This window comes from Ranitomeya imitator, chromosome 6 (assembly GCF_032444005.1).
Source record: "Ranitomeya imitator isolate aRanImi1 chromosome 6, aRanImi1.pri, whole genome shotgun sequence".
Lineage (NCBI taxonomy): Eukaryota > Metazoa > Chordata > Amphibia > Anura > Dendrobatidae > Ranitomeya > Ranitomeya imitator.
In genome coordinates this window covers 57,973,517-57,990,037 of record NC_091287.1, presented here as the reverse complement: position 1 = coordinate 57,990,037, position 16,521 = coordinate 57,973,517, and the positions used below count along the sequence as shown (strand labels likewise).

The 16,521-nt window shown below is 43.8% G+C and overlaps 1 protein-coding gene across 4 annotated transcripts in view; it reads left to right on the top strand.

Annotated features, from left to right (window-relative positions):
• PFKP (phosphofructokinase, platelet) overlaps window positions 1-16,521 on the top strand; it is a 128,330-nt gene that overhangs the window by 93,260 nt on the left and 18,549 nt on the right. For 2 of the 4 annotated variants that reach the window (XR_011313959.1, XM_069729694.1), the window contains exons 16-17: window positions 4,257-4,409; window positions 15,454-15,618. Coding sequence is in view for 3 of the 4 variants with exons in the window: in XM_069729694.1 (XP_069585795.1) it covers window positions 4,257-4,409; window positions 15,454-15,618 (318 nt within the window). In the remaining variant the exon portion in view is untranslated. Of the gene's footprint in view, window positions 1-4,256; window positions 4,410-10,859; window positions 11,013-15,453; window positions 15,619-16,521 lie in introns of all 4 variants that reach the window. The other 2 variants (XM_069729697.1, XM_069729695.1) reach the window with 2 other exon arrangements.

Genomic DNA, 16,521 nt, shown 5'->3' with positions numbered 1-16,521 from the left:
TAGGTTGGCTGTCTAGGAGGAGCTGTCTGTAGGTGGTCTGTCAATAGGAGGAGCTGTCTGTAGGTAGGCTGTCTATAGGAGGAGCTATCTGCAGGTAGGCTGTCTATAGGAGGAGCTATCTGTAGGTACGTTGTCTATAGGAGGAGCTGTCTGTTGGTGGACTGTCTATAGGAGGAGCCGTCTGTATTTGGGCTGTCTATAGGAGGAGCTATGTGTAGGTAGGCTGTCTATAGGAGGAGCTGTCTGTAGGTACGCTGTCTTTAAGAGGCGCTGTCTGTAGGTAGGCTATCTATAGGAGAAGCTATCTGTAGGTGATCTGTATAGGAGGAGCTGTCTGTAGGTTGACTGTCTATAGGAGGAGCTGTCTGTAGGTTGGCTGTCTAGGAGGAGCTGTCTGTAGGTGGTCTGTCAATAGGAGGAGCTATCTGTAGGTAGGCTGTCTATAGGAGGAGCTATCTGCAGGTAGGCTGTCTATAGGAGGAGCTATCTGTAGGTACGTTGTCTATAGGAGGAGCTGTCTGTTGGTGGACTGTCTATAGGAGGAGCCGTCTGTATTTGGGCTGTCTATAGGAGGAGCTATGTGTAGGTAGGCTGTCTATAGGAGGAGCTGTCTGTAGTTAGACTGTCTTTAGGAGCAGCTGTCTGTAGGTAGGCTGTCTATAGGAGGAGCTATATGTAGGTAGACTGTCTATAGGAGGAGCTATCTGTAGGTAGGCTGTCTATAAAAGGCGCTATCTGTAGGTAGGCTGTTTAGGAGGAGCTATGTGTAGGTAGACTGTCTATAGGAGGAGCTATCTGTAGGTAGGCTGTCTATAAGAGGCGCTGTCTGTAGGTAGGCTGTCTATAGAAGGAGCTATCTGGAGGTGGTCTGTCTATAGGAGGAGCTATCTGCCGGTGGGCTGTCTATAGGAGGAGATATCTGCAGGTGGACTGTCTATAATAGGAGCTATCTGCAGGTAGGCTGTCTATAGGAGAAGCTATTTGTAGGTAGGCTGTCTAAAGGAGGAGCTATCTGCAGGTAGGCTGTCTATAGGAGGAGCTATCTGCAGGTAGGTTGATATAGGAGGAGCTATTTGTAGGTAGGCTGTCTATAGGAGGAGCTATCTGCAGGTAGGCTGTCTATAGGAGGAGCTATCTGCAGGTAGGCTGTCTATAGGAGGAGCTATCTGCAGGTAGGTTGATATAGGAGAAGCTATTTGTAGGTAGGCTGTCTAAAGGAGGAGCTATCTACAGGTAGGCTGTCTATAGGAGGAGCTATCTGCAGGTAGGTTGATATAGGAGGAGCTATTTGTAGGTAGGCTGTCTATATGAGGAGCTGTCTGTAGGTGGTCTGTCAATAGGAGGAGCTATCTGCAGGTAGGCTGTCTATAGGAGGAGCTATCTGCAGGTGGACTGTCTATAGGAGGAGCTATCTGCAGGTAGGCTGTCTATAGGAGATATCTGCAGGTGGACTGTCTATAGGAGGAGCTATCTGCAGGTAGGCTGTCTATAGGAGACGCTGTCTGTAGGCAGGTTTTCAATAGAAGGCGCTGTCTATAGGAGGAGCTATCTAGGTAGTCTGTCTATAGGAGGAGTTATCTGCAGGTAGGCTGTCTATAGGAGGAGCTATCTGCAGGTGGACTGTCTATAGGAGGAGCTATCTGCAGGTAGGTTGTCTATAGGAGATATCTGCAGGTGGACTGTCTATAGGAGGAGCTATCTGCAGGTAGGCTGTCTATAGGAGGAGATATCTGCAGGTGGGCTGTCTATAGGAGGAGCTGTCTGCAGGTAGGCTGTCTATAGGAGGAGCTATCTGCAGGTAGGCTGTCTATAGGAGGAGCTATTTGTAGGTAGGCTGTCTAAAGGAGGAGCTATCTGCAGGTAGGCTGTCTATAGGAGGCGCTGTCTACAGTAGGAGCTATCTAGGTAGGCTGTCTATAGGAGGAGCTATATGCAGGTAGGCTGTCTATAGGAGGTGCTACCTAGGTAGGCTGTCTATAGGAGACGCTGTCTGTAGGCAGGTTTTCTATAGGAGGCGCTGTCTACAGGAGGAGCTATCTAGGTAGGCTGTCTATAGGAGGAGATATCTGCAGGTGGGCTGTCTATAGGAGGAGCTATTTGTAGGTAGGCTGTCTAAAGGAGGAGCTATCTGCAGATAGGCTATCTATAGGAGGAGCTATCTGCAGGTAGGCTGTCTATATAGGAGGAGCGATCTGCAGGTAGGTTGATATAGGAGGAGCTATTTGTAGGTAGGCTGTCTATAGGAGGAGCTATCTGCAGGTAGGCTGTCTATATGAGGAGCTATCTGCAGGTAGGCTGTCTATAGGAGGAGCTATCAAGGTAGGCTGTCTATAGGAGATGCTGTCTGTAGGCAGGTTTTCAATAGAAGGTGCTGTCTATAGGAGGAGCTATCTAGGTAGGTTGTCTACAGGAGGAGCTATCTGCACGTAGGCTGTCTATAGGAGGAGCTATCTAGGTAGGTTGTCTATAGGAGGAGCTATCTGCACGTAGGCTGTCTATAGGAGGCGCTGTCTACAGGAGGAGCTATCTAGGTAGGCTGTCTATAGGAGGAGCTATCTAAGTAGCTATCTGCAGGTAGGTTGATATAGGAGGAGCTATTTGTAGGTAGGTTGTCTATAGGAGGAGCTGTCTGTAGGTGGTCTGTCAGTAGGAGGAGCTATCTGCAGGTAGGCTGTCTATAGGAGGAGCTATCTAGGTAGGCTGTCTATAGGAGACGCTGTCTGTAGGCAGGTTTTCTATAGAAGGGGCTGTCTATAGGAGGAGCTATCTAGGTAGGCTGTCTATAGGAGACGCTGTCTGTAGGCAGGTTTTCTATAGAAGGCGCTGTCTATAGGAGGAGCTATCTAGGTAGGCTGTCTATAGGAGGAGCTATCTGCAGGTAGGCTGTCTATAGGAGGTGCTGTCTATAGGAGGAGCTATCTAAGTAGGCTGTGTATAGGAGGCGCTGTCTGTAGGTAGGCTGTCTATAGGAGGTGCTGTCTATAGGAGGCGCTGTCTGTAGGTAGGCTGTCTATAGGAGGAGCTATCTGCAGGTAGGCTGTCTATAGGAGGCGCTGTCTACAGGAGGAGCTATCTAGGTAGGCTGTCTATAGGAGGAGCTATCTAAGTAGGCTGGGTATAGGAGGCGCTGTCTATAGGAGGCGCTGTCTGTAGGTATGCTGTCTATAGGAGGTGCTGTCTATAGGAGGCGCTGTCTGTAGGTAGGCTGTCTATAGGAGGAGCTATCTGCAGGTAGGCTGTCTATAGGAGGCGCTGTCTACAGGAGGAGCTATCTAGGTAGGCTGTCTATAGGAGGAGCTATCTAAGTAGGCTGGGTATAGGAGGCGCTGTCTATAGGAGGCGCTGTCTGTAGGTATGCTGTCTATAGGAGGTGCTGTCTATAGGAGGCGCTGTCTGTAGGTAGGCTGTCTATAGGAGGCGCTGTCTGTAGGTAGGCTGTCTATAGGAGGAGCTATCTGCAGGTAGGCTGTCTATAGGAGGCGCTGTCTACAGGAGGAGCTATCTAGGTAGGCTGTCTATAGGAGGAGCTATCTAAGTAGGCTGGGTATAGGAGGCGCTGTCTATAGGAGGTGCTGTCTGTAGGTATGCTGTCTATAGGAGGTGCTGTCTGCATTTGGGCTATTTCTCTGAATGTTATATGAGCATGTGTCTTCTGCTGCATAAATTACAATTTCAATTGTCTTGGTCCACGGACTGGACAGGAACAGCCAGACGTCCAGACGTGGCCCGAGGGCCGCACTTTGCCCAGGTCTGTATTAGTGTAAGTCCTTTAAAGGTGAACCTGCATTTTAATTATAACATAGCGTACGAGTGCAAATTTGAGCATTTATATTAAATGATTTACTTGTGAGTAAATCACATTAATATTTAGCAGCCAAAGACTAAGGTCACATCACATCTTTGATGTACACAAAGCTTGTAGTCCAGGAATGCTCCTAACAAGCTTGTGTCCTTGAGGTTACATTGGTCTCCATTTGTAGGCCAGACACGTGCTGTGAGCAGAGCCTTTTACTGTTCGGCTTTGTCATTTACTATGTTAACAAACATGTTGTATTGAATCCATTTCTGTTTAGTGTTAAATCTTATGTTTTGTCTTTAATGTTTGATTTCCCTGTGTGTAGTGGTTCCTTCCCAAGTGTATCTGTGTGCTGTGGTAGCAATGGCTTCTTCCCTTGGTCCGTTAAAAGTTTTTCACCCCACCACCTACAACGACTGTGTCTTCTTTTTCCTCCCTACACTGTGCTTGCGCCTCCCAGGCCTACCTGGGACTGATGGAACTGACTGTTGCCCGAGGGAAATATGATGAATTCTGTATCCCAATGGTTATGGTTCCTGCCACTGTCTCCAACAATGTGCCGGGTTCAGATTTCAGCATTGGCGCAGATACTGCTCTGAACACTATAACCGATGTAAGTTTGATGAGATTCATTTGAGTGCACTTACCTAATCCACACACCGCGATAATCCGATGCTCGTGGCTTTATTTATCAGAGCAAAGAATCCACATCTACGCACCACTGATCGGCCGTGTTCCTTCAGATGGAGCAGACTTTAGTTTAGTTAGTAGGGCATTAGGGCGGTGACTGCACCCATGTAACCTATTCTATATATTATAAATCTTCTTACATATTTACAACAGATCTTATCAAAGAAATCGGCTTCTTTCTCCTCCTGGACTGATCTTTCCCTCTCAATTCAGGGGTAAAATCTGTCTTCAGAGATGACATATTTTCCCATTACTGAGATAAGAGATGATAGTTGGTGCTTTTAAAATTCTATGGAGTGGTGAAGAGCTGGAGGCCGACACAGACATTCTGCTGCAAGTGAAATGACCGTTACAGCTCTCCATAGAGCTTTATGAGCACCAACTGCCATCTCCTGTCTCAGTAATGGGAAAGTCTGTATTGACAGAAGACACATTTTATCCGTGTTTTGAGAGTTTTAAGGCTAAGGTCACACCAGCGTATTTTCTCTCATCTGAGAGAATCGGGACGATTATGCTAATAACACTAGGATCAGAGTGTGATCCAAGCGTGATCCAATTTTCTCGAATGAGGAGAAGATGGAAAAAAAAGAATCCTCCATCTTCTCCATTCAGTCCGTGAAAATCGGATGTTGTCCAAGTGCTGTCTGACTTTTTGGACGGACCCATTGATTTGCATGGCCAAGTGACATTCGAATATCGGATGCAGATCGCGCAAGAGATTTTTCTCCTTGGACAGAGGAAAAGATCCAACATTTCCACGGCCCCATAGAATAACATTGGTGCAAGTGCAGAAGCCATAACAATGAATGATCAGTTCAGAAGGAGAAAGAAGTGGGTGTCTCTAATGAGAAATATCAAACGACGGTTACTCTTTAAAGGGGTATTCCAATCTCCAAGATCCTATCCCATGTGTAGTAGGTGTAATAATAATAATATTCGCAAATATCTCCATTTAGAAATGTAGTATAGTTCTTCTGATTCGCTATGGCGCTTACCCCTTGTGGAGGGCATTGCAGTAGCGTAGGTATCCGTGGTTACAACCATTAACAACTAAATCTTAATATATATTGGTGGTCATAACCATGGTTACCTAAGCTACTGCAATGCCCCTGCACATGGGGTAAACGACTTAGTGAATCAGGAGAACTATACTACATTTCTAATTATAGATATTTGCTAATATTATTGTTACACCTACTCCATATTGGAATAGGATCTTGGATATGGGACTATTAAGCTTAATTAAGATATCTTTGAAACATGGTCCAAGTGCGGACCACGACGTACGGTCTTCCTGCGGGTCTCCTAAACCGAACCGGACAGCCTCATAGATATATATAATGCTGTGAAGTCTGGGTCAGTCCGTGTATTGCAGTCCGTACTCGGACCCATGTACGCCGTCTGAATGAGGCTTTACAGTGAAGACTCCAGGAACTCCTCCTATAATATGGCGGCCTCCATTGTGTGTAAGTGATCGGCCCGTTTTCAAAAATCTTTATGGCCGATTTCCTAAAATAATATCTCAATTTGGAAATGTTGTTCTTTGCAAACTCTGATAAATAAATCCACAGGTTCCAACGCCTGCAGGTAAGTATTGCATGCTGCATGCTGCCGCTTACTGCCGCTTGCACTCTATTTAACCCACTCTGTTCCTCGCTGCTCATTGTCACATCATGGCTGCACGTGGCTTGTAGCGCCAGCTTAGTGGACATCTAGCCGGCCGGCTCCTACGTAGCGTCTAGTCGCTGCAGCTTGCAATCCGTAGAGTCAGTGAATGCTGCCTGGCGGCATTCTGATAACGTTACCCTGTTAAACCTTTTTTGCCTTACAAAGGAAATGGATATAATGCTGTGACTGTAGTGAGTGAGCTGCTCATAATCACAGCAAAGAGCAAGGATCAGTGCAGACGTTCCAGCTACGACTTCTCCAGGATCCTCCATTCCCGATTCCCAGCTACGTCAGTAAGGCAGCTGTGCCGACAAGGTTACCAAGAGTGATGAGCATCGGGGTCCGATCCTCTGTACAAATCTTATTTATAGTCCTAGTCCTGCCTGTTACTGAGACCTCTTGTTGGTCCTGGACCTGAATTGCTGTTTTTTTTTCAGCATATATTTACAAAAAGCCTTTAAAGGGAACCTGTCAGGAGCTGTGGACTACAGACAGGTTCCCACATAGCTTCCTGGCTTCGTTTTAATACATCCGCCCCACATTGCTTTATTCTTTCAACCTTTCATAGAATCTGTCAGGAGCCTTAGGGCCACAAAGTAATCACATGGCTGGGTAGGATAGGGAAAGACCAGTTCACAGACACCTTTCTGGCCACAAATGGATATTCCATCACTGAGACGATCAACTATAAATCGTTATGCAAATGAGGCTAAAAGTGCAGCGAGGGCGGGCCCGTTCCCTGCTAGCGCATCGATCCCCCACATTACTCCTCGCTTACAGTCATCTTATGGGTTGGACTAATGTCTGCCGTAGACTTGCAGCACTGATCCGAGGTCACTCGGCCACATAAAGCGGGGAATGATGTAGAGAAGCGGTGCACAAGCCAGGGATCGGCCGCCCCCTGTGCACTCGTAGCCTCATTTACACAAAGATTGATTTGCTCAGATACAATATCTATTCGCATTAAGAAATATGAACTTGTCTTTTAGCTCACTCAGCAATATAATCAGTTTGTGGCCATAAGGCTCCTGACAGATTCCCTTACAGGCTGAAAAAATACAGAAGCACTGAGGGGTAGGTTTAGTAAAACGAAATAACTAGATGAAAAATAGTTTTTTGTTGCCCCGTTGTAACCAATCACGGTGCCGTTTTAATTTTATAAGAGCAGTTTAAAAAAGAAAGCTGCGCCGCGATTGGTTGTTATGGGCAGCTAAGATGGTGGGCCTCTGTTATCAAAGAATCGAAAAGAAAAACTGTCTTTGTTGTCCACAGCAGCCAATCATTAATTTTGTATTCTGCGTTTGAAAAACGAAAAACTGCTCGGTGACTGGTTGCTACGGACAACAAAGATCGTTTTTCTTTTCGAATCTTTTGATAACTGAGGCCCACAACCTTTGTTGCCCACAGCAACCAATCACAGAGCAGCTTTCATTTTTCAAAAGCAGAATACAAAACGAAAGCTGCAATGTGATTGGTTGCTATGGCAACAAACAGGGTTTTACATTTAGTTTGATAAATGTGGCCCTGGAGTAATATTTCCTAGCGTTAGCGCACAGCACAATGTCTGGTGCTCGTGCTCCTTTAGTGACTGCAGATCTAAGCTGACTCTCTTCCAACCTTGCGGTATACACACATAAAAAAATCCACATGCATACATTGTCTGACAATGCAGTTCTATCCATGAAGAAGCATCTTTGGAGCCATCGTGATGCCAGATAAGATGCTCTTAACCCTGAGTTTTTGATGTGCAGTCAGAAGCGCAGTGACAATCCGTACCAGCCCATACAAACACTTTCTAACGCCGCCTGTGCTCTTACTTTCGCTACTTTACCCCTAACATATTTATATATGGATGCGAACGGCATTTATGCATAAATATATGGCTTATGGAGGATACAAATAATGAAACAAAATGCTCCATAATGCGCTTTTCATGCTACTAAAATTCTTACTAAATAAATAAAATCACTAATTTTTATTAAAAAACGTTTTTTTTAATTATTTTTAATGAGAAATATTAAAACGATCAAGATAAAATTAAAACAGTCGATCTTTCACTTCGAGGATGAGTAAAGAGTTCAAATGAGATGATTAGAAAAGTAAAGAGGGGAGAAATGGTTAATGTGATAGGCGCTGGACAATAACGGAGCCATTTGTCAAAAAAGAAAAAAACATTTACGAGTTCCCTAATAAAACATTCTCAATTTAATAGGACAACACATAACCGGCAATTAAGGCTGGTGCAAATTGGTATGCAAGGCCCGATCCACGTCGTTAATCAATAGTCGATGGATCTGAACCCTGAAAGTGACGACATCCACGGCGGCTCTTTTGATTTGCCGATCTGATGCCACGTCACGCCACGTTAATGACGTAGCGCCAGCCAAGCTAATCAAGACCAGAGTCATGGATGCCATCAAGGCTCCTGTCCAGCAGATTACTGACATGTCCAGTGGACCGGGTCCTGCATGTTGGTTTGCATCCTCTCCACCGGCAATAATATTCTCCTTGGTACTGGGCTTCATTTCTCCTCTGTTCCCCAACACATTACATCTGTTTGTGGGATCACTAAGTTGGTATATAACACTCACTTAATGATTGCCTTTGGGATGCCACATTCCCCGGGATCCCAACCACAGGTAAAAAGTGCGAAGGGGACACAGCCATGCAGCCTCTTCCTTCTCGGGAACAGTAGAGAGTGTGGACCTCCGGCGATCATCAAAGAGGTGTCTGCACGTTTTTACACTTGGAGGTCGTGCTATGGCTGTACAGGAGACTGCCCCACAATAAGTACATGTGTTTACAGAGATCTCATGTATAGCATCCACATATCAACAGACTAAAAGTGCATTGGGGACATGGCAGTGCACTCGAAAGAAGCCGTCAAATTGCACTGACAACTCCAGTGCACTTCCAGCCTGATTTGCACATGGCGTCTACAATAGGTTTTTCATGACTGGCACATCGAATCTCTGCTAGAAAGGTATAACTTTATAGGCAGACACGTGACTATACAGCTGTACCTCCAATTCTATGTGTAAAGATATGTTGACAGGTTGCTAGCAAAATGCCATCACTCGCTAAGATGAGAAAAATCCCGTTAATCTAACTAAATCGTCAAGAAGAGAGTAGCATATAACACAAGCATCTTTGAGTAATTGAGTACAAGAGTGGGCACTTAAAAGCCTCCCTTGATTCACCAAGGCTAGTGTTTTGCACGTTGAAAGTTACACTGGAGTTAGATGCGCCAAATCCATCAAGAGGAGTGCGCCTATTAATGAATTTTAGAACCAGAAACACATGGGCTACTTGCACATTGAGCAAGTCTGTAGGAACCTGTTCACACCACCAAGAAACTTGAAGACACAAAAAGAGCACAGCGAGGTCAAAAATACTCTGAAAAAATCACAGTAATAAGCGAGTGCTAGTCAAAAGATGGAAAATCTAAATACCCTGTTTTTTCCATGTTTTGACTATCACTCGCTTATTACTGTGATTTTTTTTTACAACACTGTGCTCTTTTGTGTCTTCTATTAATGAATTTGTTGCGTTTCTCATCTACCCCGAGTCAGTTTAAAAAATATTCTACAGTCATCGGTGCAGTCTCTTCATTCTATCAGGAACATTAGGGGGCCTAGAGTTTGGACCCCCATCAGTTAGGGCAGGGGTCCCCAACTCCAGTCCTCAAGGCCCACCAACATGTCATGTTTTCAGGATATCCTTAGTCTTGCCCAGGTAATAATTGCATCACCTGTGCAATGCAAAGGAAATCCTGAAAACATGACCTGTTGGTGGGCCTTGAGGACTGGAGTTGGGGACCCCTGAGTTAGGGTTTATTACCACTTTAATAAATTATACCCCATCAATAGGATAGGGGATAACTGGGGCTGCGACTGTTGGGACCTTCAACAATCAGCAACTGTAATACCGTACATTACTGCCATAATTTATTGGCCACGCATCCTCCCCGCTGAGCCGGACTGGCATAAATATGGCAAAAGTCTCAATAATTTGGCTACATTTCATAAAGCTTTGAGCCAGAATCCTATCAAAAACTGACATTATATTGGGCAATATTGTGTGCTGATATCGTGCCGGCATTGCATAATAATAATGGACACACAGTACAGAGAAAGCAAAGTGCCAAGTGTCACCGTGCCAAGATGCAATCATTCCAGCGGTAGCTTCTTGCCAAAAATGAAATGAGTTGTGGTTGATGCATAGACCTTCTGCTTTTTCCGTCTTTAGAAAAAGACCATTTTAACCCTTTACTCTTGTCCTCTGTTGTTGCCCATAATTAATACATTTTAATATCCCTACTGTCTAAAAACTAACATCGCTTCTCCACTTCTGCTGATCTCTATGTTTAAAACATTGATCTTCTCAGGCTTTAACTTTTTATTTTTTTTCGCTCTGCATGGGGAAGTCTTCCAAATTTATTTCAGAACTTAATTTGCGCCAATGCAACCCCAGTACACTTATTTTTTCTGTATTTTTTTTTTTACTTTTTCCATCATTTGGACACTGCCGTAATACCGAACTTTAGTAAATTATTAACAATAATAGAGTCAAGTTCTAAAGCATCATCTACAGTCCTGATGATAGCGAAAAGGGGAACCAAGCCAAACCTCCCACCACACAGAAGGAGCCACTAACGCACATACATTAAGCACCCACTAAACACATATCTATGCTGCCACCGCAGGCTTTTGAGAGTATGCAGCAGTTAGCTGAGGCTCGGGGCACTTATGGAGAGTTTTGCATCCCTATGTGCATAGTGCCTGCCACCATTAGCAACAATGTCCCTGGCACTGACTTAAGTCTTGGCGCTGACACTGCACTCAATGCCATTATGGAGGTAAGATATCTTGCTTTTTTAGAGTGTCGATCGCTTCATTTCTGTTATGACTCATGAATGCCTTGACTACGAAATAAAATAAACATGTAATTTATATTTTTCTGCACGTTTATTAGGTGAGATGTTTTTATAGCATTGTGTAAAACAGTCACTCTTAGATTTTCTTGTTTTTTTTCGTATTCCCTAAAATATTGGAGAAATGTTGTAATTGCTCGTGTGATTGGCTGCTGCTCAGGACCAAGCTTGGTCACAAATTAACCAGTCAGCTGGGGAGGAGATTGCAGCACACAGCGACGGTCTCGTCAGTTTGACAGATCAACTCAACTGAGGTCTACGGAATACTCTTGCCAGGAAAATGACCTATTGTTTAAAAGGAACCTGTTATGTCCCAAAATGCTGTTAACATGCAGATACGGGGTTAATCGGGATGTTAATCATCCTGATACAATGCCGTACGGCCGCTCTACTGAAAGTGTGGCTACCGGGAGTAAATTAACTTTATTTCTCTCCGGAACTGCCGGCCTTCAGTGCTTTCAGTCATAGAGGTGTGCCCAGATTGGCTACAATTGTTGCTTAGTAAACAGTGAGCAGCACTTTGATTGACAGCTCATTCTGTAGCACATGTATGCAGAGTGAGCTGTCAATGAAAGTACTGGAGCACTGCTCATAATGCTGTGTGCAGTGACTGTAACTGTTCCGTGCACGCTTCTTTAACTGAAAGTCGGCGGCTATGAGGAGGAATAAAGTTCATTTTCTCCCATTAGCTGCAATTTCAGTAAGGCGGCAGCACTGTAATCCTATTAACCTGTAGACTAACCCTGTATCTCTAGAGTAATATAGTTTGGGGATATGATAACTTGACAATTTTTGATAACTTTTTTCATGTTTTATTTCACAATCTGTATTAAAAAATAGAAATCTTGTACTTGTCACACTGGCCACTTTTGGCTATTCTAGACTCATAATTACATAGTAACATAGTAACATAGTTAGTAAGGCCGAAAAAAGACATTTGTCCATCCAGTTCAGCCTATATTCCATCATAATAAATCCCCAGATCTACGTCCTTCTACAGAACCTAATAATTGTATGATACAATATTGTTCTGCTCCAGGAAGACATCCAGGCCTCTCTTGAACCCCTCGACTGAGTTCGCCATCACCACCTCCTCAGGCAAGCAATTCTAGATTCTCACTGCCCTAACAGTAAAGAATCCTTTTCTATGTTGGTGGAAAAACCTTTTCTCCTCCAGACGCAAAGAATGCCCCCTTGTGCCCGTCACCTTCCTTGGTATAAACAAATCCTCAGCGAGATATTTGTATTGTCCCCTTATATACTTATACATGGTTATTAGATCGCCCCTCAGTCGTCTTTTTTCTAGACTAAATAATCCTAATTTCGCTAATCTATCTAGGTATTGTAGTTCTCCCATCCCCTTTATTAATTTTGTTGCCCTCCTTTGTACTCTCTCTAGTTCCATTATATCCTTCCTGAGCACCGGTGCCCAAAACTGGACACAGTACTCCATGTGCGGTCTAACTAGGGATTTGTACAGAGGCAGTATAATGCTCTCATCATGTGTATCCAGACCTCTTTTAATGCACCCCATGATCCTGTTTGCCTTGGCAGCTGCTGCCTGGCACTGGCTGCTCCAGGTAAGTTTATCATTAACTAGGATCCCCAAGTCCTTCTCCCTGTCAGATTTACCCAGTGGTTTCCCGTTCAGTGTGTAATGGTGATATTGATTCCTTCTTCCCATGTGTATAACCTTACATTTATCATTGTTAAACCTCATCTGCCACCTAATTCCTATTCTTTTAAGAAATCCACATAGAAAGTAGCAACAATAGACTCGACAGACCCTGTCTTTTGTAGTGAATGGTCATTGTGAGGGAGAGCAGGGTAAGCTGTGACTATTGTGAATGTCGGATCCTGAGTTACTGGGTAGTATAATCAAGACTGTGATGATAACGAGACTTCTGAAAAGTCTTCATTAAAAACAGGATGAGTAAGTCTAATATAGCCCTAGTGGCAAGATTTCTATTTTTTTTTTTTTTTTTTAAATACAAATTGTGACATGAAAAATTGCCAAACGAAAAGGCCTCTATATTTTCTGCAAAAGGACCTATAGAAAAACGGCACTATGCAGCGAAAAAACCAAAGGGTCAAGTGAGTGGGGCTGAGTTGCCCACTGGTTGTGGCACTCACTGTACATGGAAAAATGCAGAAGAAGCCACGGGGGTCACACAGCACCATGACTCTTGCTATAGCAATCATTGGGGTCGCAATTGAATAGTATAACAGTACATCATAGTACAGTAGTGATATGATGGCACTTGGCTGATTAACTCTTTAACCTTGAGACACTTTTGATAATTGGTGCAAATAATCACAACCAAAGTCTCAAAAGTTGGTATTATTAATCCTTATTAAACTGCCATATAACACATTTTCTTTTTAGGATACTATTATTACATGTAGAATTATATGGAAATTCTGCAAGCATTGCTGCTGGAGCATCACAAATATATCATTGTGAATCGCTAATTATCAGTAGTGGCATCACTGTGACTTGCTAATTATCAGCAGTAACATCACTGTGATTGGCTATTTATCAGCAGTGACATCACTGTGATTGGCTATTTATCAGCAGTGACATCACTGTGACTTGCTAATTATCAGCAGTAACATCACTGTGACTTTCTAATTATCAGCAGTAACATCACTGTGATTGGCTAATTATCAGCAGTGACATCACTGTGACTTGCTAATTATCAGCAGTAACATCACTGTGACTTTCTAATTATCAGCAGTAACATCACTGTGATTGGCTAATTATCAGCAGTGACATCACTGTGACTTGCTAATTATCAGCAGTAACATCACTGTGACTTTCTAATTATCAGCAGTAACATCACTGTGATTGGCTAATTATCAGCAGTGACATCACTGTGACTTGCTAATTATCAGCAGTAACATCACTGTGATTGGCTAATTATCAGGTGACATCATTGTGACTTAGCAATGGCATTACATGTATTTGCTAATTAACAGTGATATTATAATAACTACTAGCACTGAAATCAAGGTAACTTGCTAATTATCAGCAGTGATGTCACTGTGATATGCAAATTATGAGCAGTGACATCCTTTCGACTCACTAATTATCTGCAGGGTCATCACTGATTTATCAGCAGTGACATCACTGGCACTTGCTAACTATCAGCAGTGACATCACTGTATTGCTAATTATCGGCAGTGACATCATTGTTGCTTGCTAATTATTATCAGTAGTGATGTCACTGTGACTTAAAAATTATGAGCAGTGACATCACTTTGACTTATCAATTTTCAGCAGTGACATCACTGTCGCTTGCTAATTATCATCAGTGACATCACTGTCGCTTGCTAATTATCATCAGTGACATCACTGTAACTTGCTAATTATCATCCATTACAGCGTGGCCTTTCATCCTGTACAACTTCAGAATTCACAATATGAAGAAGACAGCTGTAAAAGTGCTAGCATTTCTTGTCTGTAAGCCACTGTGTACTAGTGTAAGATGAGATGATGAAAGAGTGTGAAATGAGAGTATTGCAGGAAAGTGATAAGTGCAGGATGTTATTACAGTGGCTCAGACCATTTGTGTCTTCCTGCTCCGCATTGTGTCACTGAAGCATTTAGCCTCCATTCATGGTTCTGTACTAGATGAAATTGCATGTCGTTTCATCAGATACTCGAGTGATGTTTCCATTGGATTTCACGCAGGTTCATGCTGTATTTGCAGTGCTTACTACTCACCACATGATCTCTGGGTATCGAGAACCAGATCATTAGTATATGCTAAATACTACAGATGTGTCCTTCCTTAAAGGGGTTAACCGATAAGAAGTTATCACTTAACCGCAGGATAGATCAGTGGATGTCTGAGACTTTATCACCAGAACAAGAACTTCTGCTCCGATGTGAACGGGCATGTTCTCTGTGGCACTGCAGGGGATGACCCAGTTCAGTGAGTGGGTGATAACTTCTTATTACTGGAATACTCCTTTAAATGTATTTTCCGCTAAAGATATCCCAAGATGAATGGTGTGAGATAATGAGCTTTGGAGAAAAAAATTGCCATATACTGTTGGAAGTCGCTTATGCTAGAAGTGCCCGTGTAAGGAATGAGAACTTGATGGAAGCGAACGCTGACGCAAGCTTCTTTTGGCGTGAGTTTTATTCCCATAAACATGAATGGGATCTGTAGGTAGTTTAGATTTTTTGAGAAATCGCGTATCAGAATGTGAAGCCTTAAATGGGCGCTGATGTGATGAATGAGACCTAATTAATTGCCAAAAATGAAAATATAATCTCTCAGAGATTCGAGCAAATCTCACGTTATTGGGTTTTACATGTGAAATTATGATGTACTTTTGCACCATGCATTTTGATTAGACCTGCGATCGCATCAAACAATCCGCCAGCGGAACCAAAAGGCGCGTCTTCATCATTGAAACAATGGGAGGATACTGCGGCTACCTGGCCAACATGGGGGGTCTCGCTGCCGGTGCGGATGCAGCCTACATCTTTGAGGAGCAATTTGACATTCGTGAACTTCAGGTAATTACAATTAAAACTGTAGGTGAAGGCAGTAGTATCAGTGTTGGCTCAACAGGCCGCGTTCATTCATTTCATAATATATCTTTATGAGGCACAGAGCGCCATTTCTTTCTCATGCAGAGCTCAACATTCCCTACAGAGATATAGGCCTCAATTTATTAAGACAGGCATTTTGTACACCAGTTTTAATGTGGTGGGGCACGCAGGAATAAGATGCTCAAGAAACCACTAAGGCTACTTTCACACTGGCTGCGGTACGGGGCCGTCGCCATGCGTCGGCCTGACGTACCGCCGGACAGTGTGTTAAATGTAGCACAACGTGGGCAGCGGATGCAGCTTTACAACGCATCCGCTGCCCATTGTGATGAGCGGGGAGGAGGGGGCGGAGTTTCGGACGCACATACGCTGTCGAAAATGGCGGACACGACGCTCAAAAAAACATTACATTGAACTTTTTTTGTGCGTCTCGTCCGCCAAAAACACGACGCATTCATCGCTACTGCAAGTCAATGGAGAAAAAACGCATCTGCGGGAAACTTTGCAGGATGAGTTTTTTCTCCAAAATGACGCATTGCGACGTACGCCTAACAACGCAAGTGTGAAAGTAGCCTTAAAGGGAACCTGTCACCCCCAAAATCGAAGGTGAGCTGCGGCCACCAGCATCAGGGGTTTATCTGCAGCATTCTGTAATGCTGTAGATAAGCCCCCGATGAATCCTGAAAGATGAGAAAAAGAGGTTACATTATACTCACCCAGGGGCGGTCCGATCCGATGGGCGTCACGATCCAGTCAGGGGCCTCCCATCTTCATATGATGACGTCCTCTTCTTGTCTTCACACAGCGGCTCCGGCACAGACCTACTTTGTCTGCCCTGTTGAGGGCAGAGCAAAGTACTGCAGTGCG